The 26,992-nt window shown below is 40.6% G+C and overlaps 1 protein-coding gene across 1 annotated transcript in view; it reads left to right on the top strand.

Annotated features, from left to right (window-relative positions):
* Nucleotides 1–26,992, top strand: part of synpo2l.S (synaptopodin 2-like S homeolog) — a 57,101-nt gene that overhangs the window by 10,814 nt on the left and 19,295 nt on the right. Inside the window, exons 2-3 of the mRNA XM_018227603.2 lie at nt 10,645–10,796; nt 24,445–25,139. Of these exons, the coding sequence (XP_018083092.1) occupies nt 10,645–10,796; nt 24,445–25,139 (847 nt within the window). The remainder of the gene's footprint in view (nt 1–10,644; nt 10,797–24,444; nt 25,140–26,992) is intronic.

Genomic DNA, 26,992 nt, shown 5'->3' with positions numbered 1-26,992 from the left:
ATAACTTAACTGGGATCAAGTATAAGCCCTGTTTTATTATTACAGAGAAAAAGAGAGAGGGCCTTCCCATAATTCAGAGGTTTCTGGATAACGGGTTTTTGGATAATGGATCCATTCCTGTACTATAATTATTGGCTATGAGAGATGGCCTTCCCATAATTCCAAGCTTTCTGGATAACAGGATTTTGGCTAATGGATCCCCTTCTTGTGCCATATGTATTGGCTCTTTACTTTGTGTAAAGGACATTATGTAGCACAATGGGCACATTTTGTACAACTGGCACAGTAATCCAATCCAACCAATCAACAGACATTCTGCCCATGTATTTTACACAATAATTCCAAGCTCTGCTTAGAGAATTTGAACTTGACTGACATTCATTTTCCCTGGCATGTTTGCTTAATTTCCCACTGTATTAAAGTTTCCAAAGAGCCACCTGATATCGCTGACAGATGTTAATGAACAGAGATTATTGAACTGGTTGCCTTGACTATTTAATCTACAAACAACTCAACAGCACATACCCTGAAAGCACAATGCCCTTACAACACTGACATGGAACATAAGATGGGAATGAAACAAATCCAACTGGAACACATTTTAATTGCCTTCAATTCAACATTGCAAGATATTATTGTAAAATTGTACTCAGAAATATTGAGCTAATATATTTTCATTTACTGTTTGATGTCACTTGGCAAATAGCACTCGCTGATATGGCACCACACTTGCCTGTTATCAGTACTGTCTGACATCTCCTAAGGCACCACAATCAGTAGTACTGAAGTGTAGTGTAGGGATGTAGCGAACGTCGGAAAAAAAGTTCGCGAACATATTCGCGAACTTGCGCAAAAATGCGAGCGGTTCGCGAACGGTTCGCGAACCCCATAGACTTCAATGGGAAGGCGAACTTTAACATCTAGAAAAGACATTTCTGGCCAGAAAAATGATTTTAAAGTTGTTTAAAGGGTGCAACGACCTGGACAGTGGCATGCCAGAGGGGGATCATGGGCAAAAATGTTTCTAAAAAATCCATTGTTGACACAGCGCTGCGTTTTGTGCTGTAAAGGGCAGAAATCACACTACATTTCTAAACCTGTGTAATAAAATGCTTTAAAACGTCCGGCGTCTACATGCCAATCAAGTCGTGTAAAAGTTACAGCCTGTTCACACGCAAAGACGAAACGCGGTGCTTACTGCAACGCAAAAAGACGCAAAGAGCTTTAATGAATGATACCGTCAAGTGAGCAAATAATAGTTTTTAATTACTAGTTGCTTGTCACCTCCAGGATGTTCGTCCTGTTGGTGGCAATATTTCTGTAGTGGTGTGTTTAGCAGTCACCGTGCTTGTGCGCACGTGCACGGTCAGGCAGAGGTAATTCAATGTACAGTGAAGTGAACCAAAAAACACAGATTCTGCAGTGTGGGCCCAGTTTTGGTCTACTTTATTGATCACCTGCGGTGACCATAAAAGATGCGATTTTGCCACTGTTGCAGAACCCTGAAAAATTAGGCATGTGTACTTTCCTGAAAAATTATGTTTTTTTTGTCGCAGCCACTGAACCAGAAGTCCAGAAACAATATGCCATATAAATGCTGAAAATATTATTTTTTTTTGTGGCAGCCACTGCAGCACAGAGGCCAGAAAAAATATGCCATATAAATGCAAACAATATTAATTTTTTTTTGTCGCAGCCACTGCAGCACAGAGGCCAGAAAAAATATGCCATATAAATGCAAACAATATTATTTTTTTTTTGTCGCAGCCACTGCAGCACAGAGGCCAGGAAAAATATGCCATATAAATGCTAACAATATACATTTTTTTTGTCGCAGACACTGAAGCACAGAGGCCAGAAAAAATATGCCATATAAATGCAGAAAATATGCATTTTTTTTGGTCGCAGCCACTGAAGCACAGTTGACAGAAAAATTATGCCATATAAATGCAGAAAATATAAATTTTTTTGGTTGCAGCCATTGAAGCACAGAGGCCAGAAAAATTATGTCATATAAATGCAGAAAATATGCATTTTTTTGGTCGCAGCCACTGAAGCACAGTTGACAGAAAAATTATGCCATATAAATGCAGAAAATATAAATTTTTTTGGTTGCAGCCACTGAAGCACAGAGGCCAGAAAAATTATGCCATATAAATGCAGAAAATATGCATTTTTTTGGTTGCAGCCACTGAAGCACAGAGGCCAGAAAAATTATGCCATATAAATGCAGAAAATATGCATTTTTTTGGACGCAGCCACTGAAGCACAGTTGCCAGAAAAAATATGCCATATAAATGCTGAAAATAGTCATTTTTCGCCATACGTTGACCTTGTAGACATTGTTTGCCCAGTTTTTTTGGTTGCAGCCACTGAAGCACAGAGGCCAGAAAAAATTAAACCAGTAGGGTTTGCACCCTAGTTTGTAACGGTGGCGGAGGGAGGAGGACGCTAAAGGACAGCTGTGTGTGGAGTCATGAGGCTTGAAGAGAAGGACAGCTGCATAGAAGTCAGAACAAGTCTTCCGGCGTGCAGTAACCCTCCGAGATCCACCCCTCATTCATTTTAATAAAGGTCAGGTAATCGACACTTTTGTGACCTAGGCGAGTTCTCTTCTCAGTTACAATCCCTCCTGCTGCACTGAAGGTCCTTTCTGAGAGCACACTTGAGGCTGGGCAAGACAAGAGGTTCATGGCAAATTGTGACAGCTCTGGCCACAGATCAAGCCTGCGCACCCAGTAGTCCAGGGGTTCATCGCTCCTCAGAGTGTCGATATCTGCAGTTAATGCCAGGTAGTCCGCTACCTGCCGGTCGAGGCGTTCTTTGAGGGTGGATCCAGAAGGGTTGTGGCGCTGCCTTGGACAGAAAAACATTTGCATGTCTGACGTTACAGACTGGCCAAAGGGCTTTGTCCTTGCAGGTGTGCTCGTGGCAGGATTACTGGCACCTCTGCCCCTGGAATGTTGATGAGTTCCTGAAGTGACATCACCCTTAAAAGCATTGTACAACATGTTTTGCAGGCTGGTTTGTAAATGCCGCATCTTTTCGGACTTGTGGTATGTTGGTAACATTTCTGACACTTTATGCTTGTACCGAGGGTCTAGTAGCGTTGCGACCCAGTACAGGTCCTTCTCCTTAAGCCTCTTGATACGGGGGTCCTTCAACAGGCATGACAGCATGAAAGACCCCATTCTCACAAGGTTGGATGCAGAGCTATCCATCTCCGCTTCCTCATTATCAAGGACTGCATCATCCACGGTCTCCTCCCCCAGCCACGTACAAGACCAGGGGTCCCCAAAAGGTCACCACTAGCCCCCTGGGAAGCCTGCTCCTGTTGGTCCTCCTCCTCCTCCTCCACAAAGCCACCTTCCTCCTCTGACTCCACTTCTGGCACCTCTCCCTGCGTTGCAGCAGGTGCCTGGGTTCGTTCTGGTGATTCCGACCAGAAATCGTGCGCTTCCAGCTCCTCGTCACGCTGGTCTACAGCCTCATCTGTCACTCGTCGCACGGCACGCTCCAGGAATAAAGCGAAGGGTATTAGGTCGCTGATGGTGCCTTCGGTGCGACTGACCATATTTGTCACCTCTTCAAAAGGTCGCATGAGCCTGCAGGCATCGCGCATAAGCACCCAGTAACGGGGGAAAAAAATCCCCAGCTGTGCAGATCCAGTCCTACCACCCAGTTCAAAAAGGTACTCGTTGACGGCCCTTTGTTGTTGCAGCAGACGTTCCAACATAAGGAGCGTTGAATTCCAGCGAGTCTGGCTGTCAGAAATCAAACGCCTGACTGGCATGTTGTAGCGCTGCTGAATGTCAGCAAGGCGTGCCATGGCTGTGTAGGAACGCCTGAAATGGGCCGACACCTTTCTGGACTGGGTGAGAACGTCCTGGAATCCTGGGTACTTGGAGACAAAACGTTGGACTATTAAATTTAACACATGTGCCATGCAGGGCACATGTGTTAAATTGCCTAGTCTCAACGCTGCCAACAGATTGCTTCCATTGTCACACACCACTTTTCCGATCTGCAGTTGGTGTGGGGTCAGCCACCGATCGGCCTGTGACTGCAGAGATGACAGGAGTACAGATCCGGTATGGTTTTTGCTTTCCAGGCACGTCATCCCCAAGACAGCGTGACAACGGCGTACCTGGCACGTCGAATAGCCTAGGGGAGCTGGGGGTGCACAGGTGTGGAGGAGGAGAAGGAGGACCCAGCAGCAGAGTAAGAAGAAGAAGAAGAAGACGAGGTAGAGAGCGATGGAGGAGTAGAGGTGGTGGCAGAACCGCGTGCAATCCGTGGCGGTGACACCAACTCCACTGTTGTTGTTGAGCTACCCATTCCCTGCTTCCCAGCCATTACCAAGTTCACCCAGTGGGCAGTGTAGGTGACATACCTGCCCTGACCATGCTTGGAGGACCATGCGTCAGTAGTCATATGGACCTTTGGCCCAACACTAAGTGACAGAGATGCGGTAACTTGGCTCTGCACATGTTGGTACAGGTGTGGTATTCCCTTTTTAGAAAAAAAATTGCGGCTGGGTACCTTCCACTGCGGTGTCCCAATTGCTACAAATTTGCGGAAGGCCTCAGAGTCCACCAGCTGGTATGGTAAAAGCTGGCGGGCTAAGAGTGCAGACAAGCCAGCTGTCAGACCGCCGCAAGGGGGTGACAGTCAGACATTGGCTTCTTACGCTCAAACATGGCCTTCACAGAAACTTGGCTGGTGGCAGATGACTGGGAATGGGAACAGGTGGTCAAGGTGGAAGGCGGAGTGGAGGGTGGTTCAGACGGGTCAAGGAGAAGCAGAGGTAGAGCAGTAAGATGCTGGACCAGAAGGAGTGTGGCTTTTAGTTTGCCTGTTGCCTTTGAGGTGTTGCTCCCAAAGTGCTTTGTGCTTGCCGCTCATGTGCCTTCGCATAGAAGTTGTACCTATGTGGCTGTTGGGCTTACCAAGGCTCAGTTTCTGACTGCACTCATTGCAAATTACAATGCTTTTGTCAGAGGCACACACATTAAAAAAATCCCACACTGCTGACTTTTTGGAAGTGTGCGATCTGGCGGTAACAGTAGAAGTTGGCGGAGTTGGCGGTATTGGCGGCAATGGCGGGTGCGTTGGCCGGCTGAACACAGGTGCCGATACATGTTGTTGCCTACTGATCCCTGCGGGCTGTCCTCCCTGCTTCTTCTAGTCTTATTCTCCTACTGCCTCTCTGACTCTCCGTCTCTCCATCTGAACTACCCTCCTCTTGCTCTCTTCTACTAGGCACCCACAAAACATCAATCTCCTCATCATCATTCTCCTCAGATGCATCAATTTCTTCTGACACATCACAGAAGAAGCAGCAGCGGGGACCTCCTCCTCATCACTCATTATGTCCATCTCTATCGTGTTCTCTGCCAGAATTAAATCTGGTGTAAGGTCCTCATCTCCTTCATCTTCTTCTGGCAATAATGGTTGCGCATTACTCAGTTCAAGAAACTCATGGGAAAATAACTCCTCTGACTCCAGTGAAGAAGGGGCACCGGTGGTGGAGGAAGTGTTACGTGGGTGGCCATAGCAGTGGAGGATGAGGAGGATGTTGTGGTAAAGTTAGAAACGGTAGAGGATGGGTGTGCTGTGTAAGCCAGTCAACTACCTCTTCAGCATTTTGGGAGTTCAGGGTCATTGGCTTTTTAAAACTGGCAATTTGCTAGGCCACAGGATTGCATAGCAGCACGGCCCCTAGCACGGCCTCTGCGTGGCGGCCTGCCTTGCCTGGCATTATTTTTAAAAAAACAACAACAACAAAAACTCAGTTGGTTTTTCTGAAACGATAATACACACAGCTAGATGGCAGTTTGAAGAAAAACAGTGTGCAAATAATGCCTACAAGGTCAACGTATACACAGCGGTGGATACGGATTACGTAAAATATATGAATGCTGCTTGAAAAAAAGTAACTCAAGTGTTTTTCTAGAGACGATAATATTATCAATATTTAGACAAAATGTGAACAAGCTCACACAGCTAGATGGCGGTTTGAAGAAAACACTGTGCAAATAATGCCTACAAGGTCAACGTATACACAGCGGTGGATACGGATTACGTAAAATATAAGAATGCTGCTTGAAAAAAGTCACTCCGGTGTTTTTTCTGGAGACGGTAATATTATGGATATTTAGACAGAATGTGAACACGGGCACACAGCTAGATAGCAGTTGTTGAATAACACACTGGGCAAAAAATGCCTACAGGGCAAATAATGCCTAAAAGGTCAACGTATACACAGCGGTGGATACGATTACGTAAAATATAAGAATGCTGCTTGAAAAAAAGTCACTCCGGTGTTTTTCTGGAGACGGTAATATTATGGATATTTAGACAGAATGTGAACACGGGCACACAGCTAGATAGCAGTTGGTTGAATAACACACTGGGCAAAAATGCCTACAGGCAAATAATGCCCAAAAGGTCAACGTATACACAGCGGTGGATACGGATTACGTAAAATATAAGAATGCTGCTTGAAAAAAAGTCACTCCGGTGTTTTTTCTGGAGACGGTAATATTATGGATATTTAGACAGAATGTGAACACGGGCACACAGCTAGATAGCAGTTGTTGAATAACACACTGGGCAAAAAATGCCTACAGGGCAAATAATGCCTAAAAGGTCAACGTATACACAGCGGTGGATACGGATTACGTAAAATATAAGAATGCTGCTTGAAAAAAAAGTCACTCCGGTGTTTTTTCTGGAGACGGTAATATTATGGATATTTAGACAGAATGTGAACACGTCACACAGCTAGATAGCAGTTGGTTGAATAACACACTGGCAAAAATGCCTACAGGGCAAATAATGCCTAAAAGGTCAACGTATACACAGCGGTGGATACGGATTACGTAAAATATAAGAATGCTGCTTGAAAAAAAGTCACTCCGGTGTTTTTCTGGAGACGGTAATATTATGGATATTTAGACAGAATGTGAACACGGTCACACAGCTAGATAGCAGTTGGTTGAATAACACACTGGGCAAAAAATGCCTACAGGGCAAATAATGCCTAAAAGGTCAACGTATACACAGCGTGGATACGGATTACGTAAATATAAGAATGCTGCTTGAAAAAAAGTCACTCCGTGTTTTTTCTGGAGACGGGAATATTATGGATATTTAGACAGAATGTGAACACGGCACACAGCTAGATAGCAGTTGGTTGAATAACACACTGGGAAAAATGCCTACAGGGCAAATAATGCCTACAAGGTCAACGTATACACAGCGGTGGATACGGATTACGTAAAATATAAGAATGCTGCTTGAAAAAAGTCACTCCGGTGTTTTTCTGGAGACGTAATATTATGGATATTTAGACAGAATGTGAACACGGTCACACAGCTAGATAACAGTTGGTTGAATAACACACTGGGCAAAAAATGCCTACAGGGCAAATAATGCCTAAAAGGTCAACTTATACACTACTACAGCGATGGATACGGATTACGTAAAATTTATTATGGCTGCTTGAAAAAGTCACTCCGGTGTTTTTTCTGGAGACGGTAATATTATGGATATTTAGACAGAATGTGAACACGGTCACACAGCTAGATAACAGTTGGTTGAATAACACACTGGCAAAAAATGCCTACAGGCAAATAATGCCTAAAAGGTCAACTTATAACTACTACACGATGGATACGGATTACGTAAAATTATTATGGCTGCTTGAAAAAAGTCACTCCGTGTTTTTTCTGGACGGTAATATTATGGATATTTAGACAGAATGTGAACACGGGCACACAGCTAGATAGCAGTTGGTTGAATAACACACTGGGCAAAAATGCCTACAGGGCAAATAATGCCTAAAAGGTCAACTTATACACTACTACGCGATGGATACGATTACGTAAAATTATTATGGCTGCTTGAAAAAAGTCACTCCGGTGTTTTTTCTGGAGACGGTAATATTATGGATATTTAGACAGAATGTGAACACGGGCACACAGCTAGATAGCAGTTGGTTGAATAACAAAACTGGGCAAAAAAATGCCTACAGGGCAAATAATGCCTAAAAGGTCAACTTATACACTACTACAGCGATAGTAAAATAAAAAAAAGTTAAATAAAAAAAGAATGAATATTAAAAAAAAAAATTAAAGTTGGTGCTGCTGAACTACTAGAGCAGCAGATTAGCACACCAGTCCCACTCCCAACACTGCTAGACTAATAGCACTGGCTCTTATAGTAGTAGTAGTAGTAGTAGTAGTAGTAGTAGTAGTAAAACAACAAAAAAATAAATAAAAGCAGTCCTTACAAGGACTATTGCTATTGCAGCAGTCAGCAGATGAGATCAGAAGCAGGACAGCTGCCACTGCAGCTACATACAGGGGCACTGCAGTAGAAGGTAGATTACTAGCCAGCAAAGCTACCTAAGCTTAAATGTCCCTCAAACCCCTGCAGACTTCTGTCCCTCCAATAACAGAGCAGTATCAAAACGATTACTAGCCAGCAAACTTTCAACTGTCCCTGAAATCACTAAAAAGGCAGCAGCCCCTCCCTACACTATCTCTTCAGCACACCACAGGCAGAGTGAAAAAACGCTGCAGGGCTTCGGTTTTTATAGGGGAAGGGGAGTGGTCCAGGGAGAGCTTCCTGATTGGCTGCCATGTACCTGCTGGTCTGGGTGAGAGGGCAAAAAAAAAGCGCCAACAATGGCGAACCCAAAATGGCGAACGTCGCGCGACGTTCGCGAACTTCCGGCGAGCGCGAACACCCGATGTTCGCGCGAACAAGTTCGCCGGCGAACAGTTCGCGACATCTCTAGTGTAGTGATGGACGAATAAATTCAGCAGACACAAATTTGCGGTAAATTTCTAAGTTTTGCTGCAAGCAAATTAATTTGGGAAACTGTGGCGACAATTCGCCAGTGAAAAATCTGCTGTGTCAAAAATAATTGGCACGTGCATAAAAATTGTTGCACGTCAAAAGTATTCGGAAGCCCGTTGACTTTAATGCATTTGGAGCAAATAGTCATGCGTATAAAAATTGTCGATTGCGTCAATATGTTATTGACGCCCATTGACTTCAATGCGTTTCGCACAGATTCGCCCATCACTACTCAAATGTGCTGTAATGATAAAATCCACGTAATTAAGATACTGGATTGGTAGCAAACGTATTGCGCACACTACATGTCCCAGATTTCCGATTTAGATGAACAGGAGGAACCTGAGATCGCCTGACACAGAATTCTTAACAAAGGGAAAAGTGATCCGTTTTGAAAGTTGTGATGCTGCATTTTCATTAAGGAAAATGCTCAGATGACAAAACCCTAAAAAAGCAGAAGCATGTCCACCATCAATTAGATCTGCCTAAAAAATGGAGATACTTAAAGTAGGAAAATCATAGGATTATTTAATAATATCCATCTGCTGTGTGTTGTGTAGTACAAGTTAATAAACTGGTGTAGTATGGTCAGTTTGGTACCTCCAGTCCATGTAAACTCTAGATTAAAGGCAAGTGATGCATACACTGCTTTTTTTTAACATACCTTATTTATATAGCCCTAACATATCCAGCAAAGATTATACATCATTTACTGTCCCAGTGGAACTTGCAGTCCAAGTTTCCTATCACATAATCTGGACAACTAGAAAAGGAGCCAGTTAACTGTACTGTATATTTTTGAGTGTTGGAGGAAGGTGGAAAACCTGGATAAAACAGACTGCTTGCAGATGCCCTTCCTGGAATCAAAGGACACCAATGATAAAATATATTAGTAATAATCTCTGTGCCACCTGCTTTTTAGACACCTGGTCCTAAATATAATAACATATAGGGCAAAGTCAGAAAGAGTTTAAAGCTCGTTAGTAATCCATAGCAACCAATCTGCTGGTAGCACTTACAAGTCCGGTGTTTTACAACACACATCTTATTGGTTGTGATGTATTACTAGACATGGGCAGACTTAAAACCTTCTATCATATTACCCTATTAAGATGTGGAAAGAAACCAGCGCTCATCCAGCACGAGGTTTAGACAAACAAAGGGGCAAGAAAATAATTTCCAATATAGTGTAGTATTATTGCATGAATTTAGTACACCACTTTGTGAGGTTAAAGTACTTCTAAGAAAAGTGCCCTTTTCAAATTATACTATTTGACGTGTAACTTATTTAAATCCACACAGTGTAGTGAGTCTTATGTGAACGTACTCACGAAGTTTAAGTAACGTTCGTGAGTACCTTCACATAAGACTCACAACACTGTGTGGATTTAAATAAGTTACACGTCAAATAGTATAATTTGAAAAGGGCACTTTTCTTACAAGTACTTTAACCTCACAAAGTGGTGTACTAAATTCATGCAATAATACTACACTATATTGGAAATTATTTTCTTGCCCCTTTGTTTGTCTAAACCTCGTGCTGGATGAGCGCTGGTTTCTTTCCACAATTACGGATTGAATTTCTGTACGAGTCTGAGGGAGAACAGACACCTTTGGGAACCGGCAGAGGGAGCGGACTACCGGAACCTTTGATATCCTTTTTATTGTACCCTATTAAGATGTTCGACAAAATCGGCTAATTGTTCCCTTATTTATGTATTAATTAAAGAGGATTGGTACACACAGCAGTAAAATGGACTTCTCTTCCATTTGAAGGTACGCAAGCGGAGCAAGGCATGTCGAGGAGGACTAAGAGAAAATGATGAACTGATCTCCATCAATGGGAAGGCTTGTACTGGGCTAACGCATGCTCAAGCCATGCTAATGATTGATTCAATAGGCGGTAGTCTTCACATCCGTGTCAGAAGGTATGTATGGTAATGTCTCTTAGCTATTTATATTTGCTGTTAGGTAGATATCACCCAGTATAATAATATTATTGTTTCACTAATTCACTAAGGTTTTGTTTCCCTCATACATAAGGCCAGAGTGCTAAGTGCAAGAAATAGACACAATCCAACATTTTTTGCAGTTTGCAACTTGCCATTGTTAAATGGCTAGCCACGTGAATACAGAGCCACCAGCGTTCTTCAGCATTGTATTCATGAGGGCAGGCAGGGGGGAGCCCATAGTCATCCTATCTTCTGCTCCCTACCTATCCACTAACCTGTGTGTCAGTCAGATATTTTTGTTTTCAATTTTTTATAGGTATAAGCACTGGACAAAAAATTGCAGGTAACCATTCTTATGTGTCTTAGCACCGAGGCAAAAGGTATAAAAACATTTCCTTTTTGGGCAAACTAGATTTGTGGGGGGTCTTTGATCATAGCGTTTTTGGACTTTTAAATAAATATGTAACTCTGAGCTGCCTATAAGTATAACTGGGAGTTTTGCTGTTTTTCTATTTTATTATTTGATCAACCATTTCTTACTGTTACTTATCTCTCTTACATAAGCCCCTTAACTTTCTGTCTTTTCAACATATATCATGATATGTCACGTATTACGTATCTTGATATGATGCAAGCTTCTATAATATAGTGTTCCCATGGGTTCCTCTAGGTATTCTGGTTTCTTCCCATTGTGTGACTGATATAGGGATAGGAACTTTAAACTGTAATCATCACTGGGACAGGGACTCACTTGAATAATAAACCAACTCTTTAAACTCTAATAAATGTCTGTGACTGTGCTATATAACTAAAGGATAATATGATGTTTAGAAATAGCTAGTATAGAGGAAGGCAATATATCAGTCTACCAGTAGAGGGCTCTTTATAGCTATCCTAATCCTCTGTAGTCTGGTCCAGGGCAGGCAAATAATATAAGAGAGGCTGCAAAAGATGACGAGAAAGAGATATCACTTCCAACTACAATGTTTGGTGAGCTGATTCCCCTGCAGAACTGTATAACTTTACAAAAATGGTTGATATTTAGGGGATTTCTTTCAATTTCTGGCTGGTAGATATCTGGCTATAGAGATGATGTGATGAAGAGTAGGAGTTTTCCAGTGAGTACGTGCAATTATGATATTGCCAAAAGAGCTGAGGCTGGGATTAAGCGATACACATTATTTCAAAACTCCTGGATTTTTGGGCAGTTCCACCAAATGTGCATCTCTATTTTAGCCACACTGTCTTCAGCATGTCAATCAGTCACTGATAAATTGGGTATAGCAGAAATATCAGTTATGACTGCCAAGGATTCAAAGGAGACTATGCTAGAGAGGTGTCTAATTTTCATCCAGAGATCTAGATATTTTCCATATATCTGATAACAGGATTTTTGTTACTCAACGTTAAATCTGTTTCTCTGCAGTCGAAAGAGGGACACAGGGAAGGATGGGGTTAGGCTCCTGGCCGGTAAAAATTATGCTTGATGCCAATGTTATTAATAGGAAAAACTGCAAGAATATAGGAAGGCTGGTATTTTTTTTCCAGAAAAGGTAGCAACCCTAATTGTGAGTTTATCCCATGATTAACTGCAAAAGTTTCTGCACTAATTGTTATATTCCAACGTAGGTAAACAAATAGTATTCCTTTATTAGATCTTTAAAGTGTGCTTTCCTAATAATAGCTTAAGTAAGCATGGACACATTCACAGATCTGAATATATTACTTTATTTGCAAAATATTAGCATGGTAAATCATTAAATCAGCCATATTTTATTACTCTTTCAGCCTCATACTAACAGTAATTAACTGGTGCAACACAATGAATCAGTCAACCTTTCTACAACTGACATCATGGTTCACTTCTGTGAATGTGGCTGGGCATTTCATTGAGTGATTCCTATTATTAGTGCCTCACAAACAACATGGGTCAGACTGGTAAATCTGAGAATTAACTAACCAACATATATTCCAGTAGCCTAACAATTATCTCTGGCTCAGTGACTCATGCTTCATTTCTACAGCCTGAGATGATTTTGTGCAAATGAGCCAAAGTACGCTGTGACAGCAAGAAAAAATACTGCACTGACAGGAGCTTGTTTCGAGCACAGACTCTGCTCTTCCTCAGGGACAAACCATATATATATATATATATATATATATATATATATATATATATATATTAATATATATATATATATATACAAACGAGCAAAAATAGTAGCGCACTCCTGGTTTTCTCATATAAAAAATTAATTTATTATGTCATGATTAAAATGGTCAGCAATCTACGTTTCGGCTCGTGTCCAGAGCCTTTATCAAGATATATATATATATATATATATATATATATATATATTATATATATATATATAGAAACAAAGAAGTTGGTAGTGCACTCCAGGGACTTGTATATAATAGAAAATCCTTTTATTATTTATGGCATAAATATAAATATTTTATATACAAGTCCCTGGTGTGCGCTACCAACTTCTTTGTTTCTATATTGCTAATCCCAGGAGCAGCACTGGGCGGATGAATATAGAGTATATTGGAAGAGTGTGGATCTGTTTGGTTGGTATATTTATATATATATATATATATATATATATATATATATATATATATATATATATATATATATATATATATATATATATATATAATACACAAGAGCCATGAATGTCTTGTAAATTATATCCTTATAAATGGTGAATAGTGATGTCATCAGTTATAAATGGTGAGTAGTGATGTCATTTTGTCACATGACTCACTAAAAGTTATATATTATAATAAATAAAGTACCCCTTGTTGGAAAATATGAGGATATTAGAAGTAACCTAGGAGTTCCATGACCTGTATAAAAACACTCGGTCTTCGGCCTCATGCTTTTATATGGTCATTCAACTCCGTGGGGACTTATAATATCCTTATATTTTACAATAGGGGGTACTTTAGTCACTATATAAACATTAAGAAAGTATGACACCTGTGTACCATCTCTAAAAATGTCTATATCCTAAAACACATGACCAACTTTCAGTATATGTGCAATATAATAGTTTGTACAATAATGAACCGTGCAAAACAATTGACCGCTGTGTAATCAGCTCAAGTCATGGTCAAACCTTTAGCAGCATTTTGCTTTTGGGATCTCAGCAATAAACCCTATATACTGTATCATACACAGATTGTGTTCCTGCACCAGTCTGTAAGAAAACTCCTTTGGAATCACCCTGGAGGATTAAACTGAACTACCTCACACCGGAGAAGGGCTGAAATACAAGCTCTTGGCACCTTTTTCTCTAGTATACAGCTGTTTACCCAACATGCAGAATACATAATAGTTTATAATAGCATCAAAGTCAACAGCCTTATGTTTCTTAAAATAGCATTCCCCTCACCCTTCATACTTAATCTCAGCATGAAGGATTCTCTTCCACCTGTTGAGGCGAAATAGCATCTCTCTCAGCAACAAACTATTAATTTTCATGCGGCATTTAATGCTCCCCACTGTAATGTGCTTGCAGCTCTAATGCTACCATGATCTACGCAGTTGCTCTTAACCCGTACGCATCCATGACTTAAAAAAAGATCTGTTCAGTGTAAAGCTCAGGGATAAAAACATCACGTCACTGAGCAGAACAAGGAAGGAAAGCTACCGAAGCAGTTTATTGCAGAAAGTTTAGCCACAATAGTGCAAGCTGTAACACTATATTTATTCTGCAGAATGCTTTACCATACCTGAGTAAACAACTGTAGAAGCTCTCTCTGTTTGTTTAGGATAGCAGCTGCCATATTAGCTTGGTGTGACATCACTTCCTGCCTGAGTCTCTCCCTGCTCACACATAACACTGGGCTCAGATTAGAGCACGGAGGGGAGAAGGGAGAGAGGAGCAAACTGAACATGCTCAAGTCCTGCCCTGGAGTTTTAAGCTGAAACAGGAAGTCTGATACAGAAGTCCATGTGTACACAATAGAAGGAAAGAAATGCTGTGTTTCTTTTGACAGAGGACTCAGAGCAGCATTACTTTAAGGGTTTACTAGTGTATTTATATAGACCTTTCTGATAAAGCTTACTTAATTTTATCCTTTCCTTCTCCTATAAGGATATTATCATCATTGATTTTTGCACATTCATAAATGTAGTTTTTAGAACTGTAAGCACAGTTGTACCGTAACAACCAGTTTGCTTCTCAGATTCTAAACTGAATAACTGCTAACCATAAACCACAAATAAAAAAAAATTAAAACCAATTTCAAATTGTCTCAGGATACCACTCACTACATCATAGTAAACCTTAGGTGAACATCCCCATAAATGGCCTTTCCATCAACTGGGCTAGTTCATGTTGGATTATTTTGCTAAGAATGAATTCTGTTTCTGCCCTAAGGGATGCGATCCTATATTCAAACTGTCATACCACCCATCTCACAATCCTAAGAACCCCGAACTTTAGACTGAAAAGGGGATGGTGTGCTTAAAGGGATTCTGTCATAAATTTTATGGTGTAGTTTATTTTTTCTAAATTACACTGTTTACTGCAAATAATTCACTCTATCATGTAAAAAAATAATTCCTAACCCAACAAGTTTATTTTTAGCTGTAATATCAGATCATTTTGCCTGGTCATGTGCTTTCAGAAAGAGTTAGCACTTTAAAATGGAACTGCTTTCAGGCAGGCTGTTGTTTCTCCAACTCAATGTAACTGAATGTATCCCAGTGGGACATGGATTATTTCTATTGAGGGCTGTTCTTATTTCTACCAGGGAGCAGTTATCTGGTTACCTTCCCATTGTTCTGCTAAAGGTCTGCTGGGGGGGGGGGAAAGAGAAGCGAAATTTACCAGAGCACAAGTTACATGACTGGGGGCACCTGGGAAACTAACAATATGTCTAGCCCCATGTTAAATTTCAAAATTAAATTTCAAAAATCTGTTGTAAAAATCAATTTACATATTAGATTTATGTAAATCTCCAATTTTGCCAAGACAGTACAGTGCTGTTATTTGCATTTTTAATTACATAGATTTTGTGTTGACATCTGGGGCTCTGGTTAGCACATATTTCACTACAAAATCTATGTAGTTCTTATGCAATATTTTGTATTTAGTTTGATTCTTAATGTGCTCCTTCCCCTAATTGGCATGTTATTTTAGACATGTGGACATATATACAGTATATATATTGTGCATTGTCCTCTTATGTAGCACATTTTATATGCCTATGCAGTTACAAAAAATGCTAATATAAAATAAAGACAGACGTTATCACAGGAACATTGGTAAAAAAATTGTGTTCGAAATAAACAGTTTGAAATAAATATAAAATAAATAAATATAAAATATAAAATTATTTTGTTAAATAATTCATTATCAGAAGGACAAAGTGAATGTTTAGCTGAAGAAAAGGAGCCTGAATCAAATGAAGGAGAAGAGAACAAACAGACAGCGCGAGAGTGTGTAAATCTCTAGTAATCAGTTCTGTGGGAGAAAACATTTGTCACTTCACACTCTAGTCACACTAGTCCTTTCACTACAGTCACTTCTTGCATGGAGTTTGTCTTGAGGGGAATTAGCACCTTCAGGCTCTCATGTAGGATGGGGATACATTCAAATGATGGATTGGTGTCAAAGTCAAAGGGGCCTATTTATTATGCTGCGTTAAACATAATTTAAAGGAAAAACTGTGTTAAAAAATGACAAACTTATCAAGGTGTGTGATATTTACCCTGTATGAAAGCCAGATTTTCCACCGTTATTTTGCACTGATCCAGACTTTTATAAGTAAGTAAGTTCCAGTGGAAGTTGCACTAAATAAAAGTGTTTGTAAAATGACGCAAATGTTACATGATTATGACTGGCAAGCACGTGGTGAATTATTCCGCAGTTTTTTTTTTACACCATGTCATAAATCTGTCCCAAAATGATCATTAAGATGAGCTTATTTAGCCACATCTTGCATTTTTATTCTCACACTATAGGACTTCTTAGGCAAAGCTCTAAATTTGTCATGTATATTTTCACAAGGACATGGCATAGTTTCTTAAAATCATAGATAACAGTGGCATAACTACCAAGCAGCAGGTCCAGGGGTCAGTGCAGAGTCTGCAGTGTCAACGTGCCCATTTTCCATCACATCTTCTGCTTCAATTTGGCCACCTGCAGAATACGAGTTTCAGGGGAGGGAGGGGGAGTAGGACTGCAAGATGTACACCGACCCCCACTGAACATTTCTGTAGGCGGGGCTTGTGACTTCACATTATGCAAATGGTAGTTTCCCCATTACAAGCATAATATGCCTGATCCATGGATGGTTTGCAGGTTTCAGGTGGATACGCTCATCACTAATGCAGGAGTTATTGTTTTACAGCAGTTGGCTATTTTTATATATTATGGCTCAGTTACACTTGCACTTACAGAATAGAGTGCAAAGTGTAGCACCTGACTATGTATGCAAGTTGACAAATAAGCATTAAGGAAGGGGTGTAAAAATCGTATGAGTACCTTTAATCAAAGAACGATATACAAAACACACTGAGGCTCATTTATTAACGCAGCGCAGCGCATAATTGGACGCAAAATTTGACTACGCCATCACAAGCGACACCGCAAATATATTTGCGTGTTATTGCGCTTATCACTTAGCTTTTGCGATAGCTTTTTTTATGCGCTTTGCGCAAAAGATTGGGCATTTATGTCGCAAATTATGCCGTGTTTGAGAGGGGCGTGTCTGGGGGCGTGGCTACAATGTGCTTGTACTGCGGCCGTCACAGAGTTGCGTCTATATATTCGCAGATTTGCGTCCACACAACAGCACCACAATTTTTACAACAGCCTCTTGGTGGCGTAATAGTAACGCTCTTCAAAATAGCTGCACTAGTTTGTTCGCATTTTTGCGATTCATGTTGATTGAATGTCAGTTTTACTTATGTGTGCAGGGCAATACTGCTAAATTGGGTTCTGGCAATTAGTGTCTGCTGCCTGTTGGTGGGGATGTTTGTTTTTCAGATGACAAATGCTGTGTCTATTACTCCAGTTTCTATTGAAAGCCTAACCTTTTCATATCTGAATCTATTACTGAAATCAATGCATGTTTGCTAGGGTAATTTGGACCCTAGCAAACACATTGCTAAAACTGCAAACAAGAGAACTGCTAAATAAAAAGCTAATTAAAACAAACTCTACAACTAATGGAAAATGATAACCACTAACCAAATGTTAAACTAAAAGATAACTCAAAGGAGAACAAGCAACCAGGTCTCGCCCCCAACATTTTAAAAGAGACCAAGGTTCCTTTAAGAGTTCCAGGATGCCGAAAAACCTTTGGAAGCAAAGAAATATTTGCGTAAAAATAAAAGCAGGTGGGGCACATTGAACGCAATATGCGCGATAGGTAGCGCAACTAAAATAAGATGTGCGTTCATATATGCGCACAACTAAGCCTTACCTTTGCGGACTTCCAGAGCGCACAATTTAGTATAAGCATTGCGACAACTGAGACGCAGTTCCGCGCCGTCTCAGCTGCCTGCGTCTACAACAGCGCACAATCGCACTTTTTAAGGTATCTTGCAGGGTTGTGCGTAACATTAATAAATACTCGCATGCTCTGGGCAAATATCAGACCTCTGCGCTCTTTTTAGCGCTGCCCTGTGTTAATAAATGAGCCTCACTGGGAAACAGATTTATCAGACTTAATTGATGAACAATTATTTTCTGCTCAATTGTAAGTGCAATATATCTCGCTTTGATTAAATGTGGATACAATTGTTGTGCCACATTCTTTTATGTTTATTTGTAGACTTTGCCTGCTTGGGACCAGCAGATTAAGGAGGCAGCACCCCACGTAGAACATTTGTTGTCGTTGTCGGATAATTTGCGTATAACCCTTGGAGCATCAAACATTTGTTTTTGACCTTTGGAGTATTTGGACTTTGTAATTTGTGTACATTACTCTTTTCTACACATAGCTGCCTTAAACCAGTTAGCACCCCTTTTTCTTATATACATCTTTTATGTATGCAAGTTGCACCTGCTATGGAATGCGCACCATTTAAGGGCGGCATGTGAGTATCTACTTAGATGTTCCTTATCTTCGCTACATTCATAAGTTACTCCCAATATCCTGGGCCTGCACATTTTTCAAGTCAGCCCATTTTTTTAACTACAGCCAAAGTGTTTCTTAAGCTGGCCATAGACGAGCAGATTCACCCTCCTATCGGACGAACAATCGTTTTGTGCCATCTCCTGACCTGCCACTAACCATTTAGATCAAATAAAGTAGTAAAAGAACAGAACAGACGATGTTCTGCCCCTGACAGCAATCGTACGAAAGTTATGTCTGACAAAAGCTGGTGTCTTCCACTGATATCGTCAGATCAGCAATATATGCAGAGATATTATCGGTAACCGAAAATTTTCTGGTCCTGACCGAGGGGACACGGATGCATTTTCTTAAAGATCCAATCCATTTGTTTTATGGATTTGTTTCTATGGGGATATAACTTTTTTTTTAAGTATTTCTAAAGTGTCTTGGCGATTTGCACAGATTCTTGACGGCACACCAATATAAAGTTTATTTAGATTCAGCTTGTAGTTCAGCTACTGCACCAGCAGGAGGTGACAAATTCTTATCTATTAGAAATCATATTTTGATAACATAATGTTCTTTTGAGCCCTGAAAGTAAATGGCAAGGATGCCTTCATGAAGTCAAAATTATTTTTAACAGACACAGTTGCCTGTCTGTTAAGGAAAGTGACAGAGAGAAACGGTTAGGCTAATCTGTAGATTTATTTGTAGCCATAACTGTAGCCATAATAATCTCTGAAACAAATATAGTGCCTATGAATGCAATGTATGTTCTGTGAGCCATACATGTAATACAGTATATTTATACATGACAGGCAGGAAGTGTTGCTGTTATGAGATATTCCAAAGAGTTCTCCCTGGAAGGGGCCAGTGGGATCCATCATTAAATAATGGTCAGCACGGGTCCAATTTAGTAGTCATACGGAATGACTCGATAAATTGGAATGGGTAGTCCAGGGATAGATAGAAAGAGCTATATTTTGAGAGACACAATTAATGTGCATATGCCAGTCAGTTAATATATTGCTGTGCCATCCAACTCTTTATACATGTATTAAACTTTTAAATACTGTCTCTAGTGTCTCTAGTTCATATAATTTAAGAGCTGTGCCTGGTGGGGGCTATCTTGGGGATTGGTAAAACAAGAGGTAGCCAACTGGCTGGATTACTGTGCAGATGCAGATTTGCCCAGTATTGATAAATGAGTCCTACTGTAGTCTGTAAATAAATGCAATATATTTTATGTACAAACTGGTTGTAGTTATGTTTCAGTCGTTGTCTGATACTTTTCTGATGACCACTGTGATTGTATAAAAGCCTCTTTGTATTAATCAGTAGTTTGCATAGATTGTGAGCATTTAATTGCATATGTTTGTAAAAAAAACTGCACTGTGTTTATTTGAAGACACCTAGGGGCCCATTTACTAAGGGTCGAAGTGAATTTTCGAATTTAAAAACTTCGAATTTCAAAGTAATTTTTGGGTACTTCGACCATCGAATAAGCCAAAATTTGATTTAAATTGAAAATACTTCACAAATTCGACTATTCGAAAATTTAAGTACTTTCTCTTTAAAAAAACGTTGAATTCGACTCTTTGCCACCTTAAAGGGCACCTATCACAGCCAAAATCAAACACGTTTAATCAAACTACATATTTAGTTTTCTGAAAAAACTGCAGGTTTTAAAAAAATCCCTTACTTTGTCAAATGGGTTCTTTCACTGAGGGAGGCCATATTGTGACTATAACAGAGACTCTAATGTGCAAATTTCAGGAGCATGCTCAGATTGTAACACTGCTTTGAGTATTCTACCCAGAATGCCTTGTTTTAGTAAACTCCTCCACTACAAGTATCAGGAGATTTCCCTATCTTGTCCCCTGCTGGTGATGTTATTATGCAAATGAAGGGCACACACTAACTTCCAGCAGGTGGCAGCACTACTGAACAGCAGCTAACACACAGGTTTGGCTGATTTGAAAATAGCTTAGAAGGGTTGATAAGCAAACAAGGAATTTGAACTGAGCATGTGCGAGATTTCAGAGCTACAGTTGGCTGGGAAGATATAGGTAGGAGGAGCCAGTGAAATCCAAGATGCCTGCCTCAGCTAGAACTGCAGGGGAGATCGGGGAGATCTTGCAGAAAGTATAGTGAGCTGATCATTTACATTATACAAACAATTCTAACTGTTTTAAAAATCGGATTTCTTGAACTTTCACATAGTGTATTTACTTAGTAAATGATTTTGGTCATGATTGGTGCCCTTTAAACCTGCCGAAATTGCTGTTTAGCCTATGGGGGACCTCCTATAAACTTTCTGAGTGTTTGGCTAAGTTTTGAGTAGTCAAAGTATTTTTTTGTAAAATCGTTTGAATCGTTCGTTTTGAACTATTTAATCGATTGATCTAACGATTTTTACTTCGATCGAAAACGGCCGTAAAAATACTTTGACTATCGAAGTATCAAATTCGATGGTCGAATTTCGAAGTTTTTAAACTTCGAAATTCGACCCTTAGTAAATGTGCCCCCAAGGGATTAGTTTTATTAGCGCAACAAGTGGAAATGTATCTGCAACATGGCCGAATGAAAGGGGTCCTCAACCGAAAAATTATTTTTGCAGAATAAAATAAACTGTCTAAAGTATAAGCAACTTTCCAAAATACAAGCATTAAACATTTTCATTGATTTAACGTTATTTGTAAATAACTTTTTTTTTTGTTCCCTGGAGCTGTCTCTCAAAGTTAACAGGAATCAGATCTCCTCCAGGTCTGTTAATAAGCCAGCTTGCAACAGTGTTTCTGAAGTCTGCCAAGAGTGCAGAATGTTGACAGTCACTGCTTTCAATTGCAGATACAGTTACAAATAACTTTAAAACCATTAACATGTTTATTGAAAAGTTGATTGTAACTGCATTTTCTTTCATTCTGCAAAGAAACCATTTAATAATAAGAAAATAAAAAACAATTCCAATAGTTTTAGTCACCTTTTGCAGAAATGACACACAATTAAGTGGTGATTTAGATGTATATTGTCCACATACATTTTCATATTTTCAGTTAAGATCAGGGCTCTGACAGGTCCAATGTAAGACATCTGCCTTTTTGTTCAAGTTGCTTCACTGCTCCATAGCCCTGTATTTGGGATCATTGTCCTGCTGCAAGATGAACTTTAACCCAAACTTCAAGTTTTTAGCAGGCCGATTCAAGTTCTGCTTCAGTTCTTTCCCTGTATTTGGACCATCCATTGTTCCTTCTGTTTTAACAAGTGTCAGGGTTATTGTCATCAAGGCAGGATTAGTAAGGACTTAGGAAGTGAACATACTGGATAGGCAAGTTTAGTACTGGTAACTGTCAGGATAGACAAGAAGTGGCGTAACTAAAGTGCATTGGTGCCCAGCGCACTCCCATTCCCACCCTTCCGCCTCCATCTACTTCCCACCAAGACTCCGCCTACTCTCTGCATGGACTCCTCCCACTCCCCCCTCCACTCCTCAGCTGACCCCACCCACTCCCCAACTGACTCAGCCTACTCTCTGCCCTGCGCTAAAGCTCTCTGCTTCCCTTTCACACATAAGAGAGCAGGTGAGGAAGGGGGTCTTTTTAGATATAGAGGAAGGAGACCTCTATAGTGGCACCGGTAAAATGGAGAACTTGGAAGACAGGCAAGGCTTGAGAGCAGATACCAAAGTAGAAACAGAGTTCAGAGCACAGGATAGAAAACAGGCAAGGAGTCTCACAATATAAATCCAGCAACAGACAGGGCAAGGTTTAGGAATGCTCAGAAATAATATTTAATGATGACTTACAGGTAAAGGTATTAGCGGTTTAGCGCCACTGGGAAGTGAAGTTGCACCTACATTGGCCTGACATATTAATAGTGCATCCGGACTAGTTTATGCGGATGAAGTCACAGCTTGATGCTGCTTCCACCATATGTCAATGAAGGTAGAGATCAACTAGCGAAAATATCTGAATAACACTGGTCTTCTGCGACAGTGGCACAAAGAAGCTATTAATCAAAAATAACTCTGAAAATGTACAGCTACAGTTTGCCAAAAATCACAGGAGTAACTGTAATGTTGGAAAATCTTTTGTGGAGTTTTTTTGGCTAAAGATCACGGCAACACTTGGGGGCCCATTCAATAAGTTCCAGTGAAGGAACAGAGGAAAAATTGTTCGATTTTCGAATGTTTTTTTTGGCTACTTCGACCATCGAATTGACTACTTCGACCTTCGACCATGACCTTTGACTTCGAATCGAACAAACTAAAAATCGTTCGACTATTCGACCATTTGATAGTCGAAGTACTATCTCTTTAAGAAAAAACTTCGACCCCCTAGTTCGCCACCTAAAAGCTACCGAAGTCAATGTTAGCATATGGGGAAGGCTTTCCAAGTTTTTTCTGATCGAAGGATAATCCTTCGATCGATGGATTAAAATCATTTGAATTGTTCGATTCGAAGGATTTAATCGTTCGATCGAACGATTATTCCTTTGATCGTTCGATCGATTCGAATTCGATATTCAAAGTCGAAGGATTTTAATTCGCCAGTCGAATATCGACGTTTAATTAACCCTCGATATTCGACCCTTAATACATCTGCCCCTTAATAATAATAATAATAATAATAATAATAATTATAATGTGTAGGGCAAATATAAATATATAAAAAACATTGTCTATACCTCTATAAACCATATATATATGCACTGTGCATTACACTTTGGGCACCACAGGAACTGAGCATCTTGTTAATGATAAAGAATTGACGGCAAGTTCAAACCAAGAAATGCCAACCTGAAACACAAGGTATCTGGATGCATTTGGTGCACGCCCTGCCCTATCCCCAAACTAAGCCACCATCAGCCAAAGCCCTCCCCCCACATTTGTGTTTCTGGTTTTGGCTGCTTCTGGGTGTGATTTTAATGATTTTTAATATCTGGTTAAGCAAAGGGTTGGAGCTAAGACACGTTGGGACACTGGGCTGTTACTGTGGATAACTGGGTGAGGGGGTGTGTGACACCCACAATTTCTGGTTGAGTTGCATGTCTTTTTACCCCAAAAAACTCAGTTACCCTACAAACCATTAAAGTGTGCATAAAGAACACATACAGCATAAGCATTCTGTTTTTGTTTTGCAATATACTGTTTGCTTCCATTATTCCATTTGTTTCTATGACACAATACAAAACGTTTTCCTTTGCAATGTGCTGTCTAACAATTGCTTCAAATATTAATTGGTTATAATCTCTTTGCCATAATAAACTCCCCCAATGATTTTAGAGGCTATGAGACTGAATTTCAGCCCCACATTTCAGCCATAGCCATAAGCAATAAAGCTCATTGCTGGCACTAGAGGTTTCCCTGGGGCACAAAAGTTCTAATATGTATCAAGTGAGCATCGTCTCATCAGCCCTTTATACATTGAAACGAACTCCCTCATTTCATTACAGTCACCCCTTGTGTGCCTGTTCCCACCTCTCATCTAAAAATTGACTGGATGTAATGTGACTCTGTATTTTTTTTGGTCCCATACAGGGCAGCAGCTGGAGCACAGAGTGCACCACAAACCCAGAGAGTCCTTCCTTCCCCAAACAGCCCGAACCGCATCAGAAGTCCCGACCCCTCACGTTCATGGGCAGCACCACAATCAGCTTTACCAACATCTGCTCAGCCAAAACTGCTGCACCTGGAGAGCATCACTTCTCCTCCAGACAGTGAAGCATACTACGGGGAAACTGATAGTGACGCAGACATCCAAGCATCCCCAGCTCATCCACCAAGTAATCAACAGCATCACAGCCAGCAACCTTCTGCTCCAGAAAAGCACCGCAGGGCACGTAAAAAGAGTCCCAGGTCCCCACCAGGGAGCGGCAACAAGACAGAATCTGAGCAGCAGTCATTGTCTGAGATGAGTGGATATGATAGTGGACCTGGTGGTGTTGCTGAATGTGCTTTACAGCCCACTGTAGGGGTGGCCAAACGTGAAATTGTATATCAGCCTGGGGGAAGCAGGGCTGAAACCCCTTACTCTGATGTGGAGGGCTTCTTGCCATCAGATGATGTGGAACAATTACCTCGTGTTACTTCTCCATCACCTGAGTCTCTGCTGCTCCCACATGCTATCAAAAGCATCCGAGCTGAGAGGCATCTCATTCCCATGATAGGACCAGTGGAGCATCCTGTAGATGATGATTTGACAACTACCTACGTAGATAAAGCCAGAGAAGCAAGTAAGTATCTCCTCCCCACACTTAGTACTCTCTGTTCTGTTCTGCTCTCAACTCTGCTTTAGAGATCAGCATAAATAGCTGGATGGTCATCACTGCATCATTTACCTGTACTCATTCTTACATCTATATAGTGCTTCCAAGTCAGAGATCTCTAATGAAAGTTCGGTGCCCACATACCAGCTCTTTCCTAGGTATCAACATTGGCTGTGACATGTGGAGTCTGCACTCGCTCTATTTTTATATATGTAGACCAGATTGAATTTCAGAAACAGGCAGAAACAGAATAAGATAATCCTCGCAGCTGCAAAGTAAGACAGTGATCCTCCCTCTTCCTCCTTTAGTATTCTTCCTAAAATCCAGATTTTGGATGCATACTAGTGCATTAAATACAAAGAAAAGAACCTTCCTGTTTTTAAAACTTATGGGCAATATCATACGCACTTATAAATGTAAAACCTTGATGACTGGTTTCACAAATTCAGCTCCACTTCATTCTGGCCTCTGTAAATACCTTGGCTCCAAGCACTCATACTGCCCTGTTCTAAAGTGCCTGGCCAGGAGTATTGTCTTATACACATAGCATGGACTAGGAATAGGGATGCATAACTAAATACATAGTAGGAATGTTATATATTTATATTATTTTATATATGTTAGGGGTATGGCAGAAAGCCTAAATACAGTTAATATTCTTTTGGGTGGGGGGGGATTGACTTCTGAAATGTTTGTTTATGCACAGAGCGATTCATTTACTTGTACCAAATTAAATATTTTACTCTTCTAAAATAACATTTTCTAGATTTCTAGCTTTTAAGTATATTCCCCGTATTAGAGCCAGTGTTCGAGATTGCAAAAAGCAGATTATTATATCATAGAATTGTAAAAAAAAATCTAAAAGACAATTTTTTGAGATGGTGGTGGCTGATATAGCAATGAGAATTAAAGAGAATAAAAGGTTAGTGGAGACAGGGTATGCAGAATAACTCAACCTTTAATTACTTATGTATATACAGTATATACAAATGCAGATCCTCTAAGGCAGCGCCGGACTGGGCCGACGAGATTTTGGGAAAAAACCTGGTGGGCCCCAGCCCCGTTCCACATAGTGTGACCTCCTCCCCCTCCACTCTTGACCTCCACCTGTTTGCCCGGCTCTGCCTGGTTGCTCCATCTCTTGCCCCACCCGCTCCACCTCTTGCCCCACCCCCTCCGCCCTCTTGCTCTACCAACTCCATCCACTTGTCCCCCCACAAATGAGCCCAATGTAGGTATGTGCTGCGAATTGGGCAGGACAGGGACTGGGGAGGGGAGGCCTGTGACTGGGGAGGGGGGCCTTTGGGGGTTGCGGAAGCCCTGATGTGGCGGCTCCGGTGGGCCCTGACCCCCCCCAGTCTGACCCTGCTCTAAGGCCTGTGGCATATGATGCTTGAATGTGCAATTAACCTTAATGGCAGCCCACATGACCACATAGTAGCTTATATATTTAAACTATATTAGAGTTTCTGAATCGAGACTGGCTGATCCATCATGGTGTCTGACTTATTGGTCCCCAACCTATAGGTTGAAAATGTGGACCCTCGTCATTTCCTAAGGATCACACATGCCCAGATGGCCAAACTCTTCTAAACTACCTAAACAAAGCTGGGAGTGCATGGTCAAACAGTTTTATGTCTTTATGTATTAAAGTACTACAAAGAAAATATTAACTCTGAACTTTGTATGCTGGGATAAAGACATTTTATGAACCTGCGAGAGTAATTTGAACGTTCACTGATTAGGTACTCGCATGTTGGTCAGTTATATAAGTCACTTATTTTATGTACTGCTGCCCAATGTAGGTGACCTCTAACCAT

Source organism: Xenopus laevis, chromosome 7S (genome assembly GCF_017654675.1).
Source record: "Xenopus laevis strain J_2021 chromosome 7S, Xenopus_laevis_v10.1, whole genome shotgun sequence".
NCBI classification, from domain to species: Eukaryota; Metazoa; Chordata; class Amphibia; order Anura; family Pipidae; genus Xenopus; species Xenopus laevis.
The sequence above is the reverse complement of the archived record's forward strand: the minus strand, read 5'-3'. Positions and strand labels throughout refer to the sequence as shown.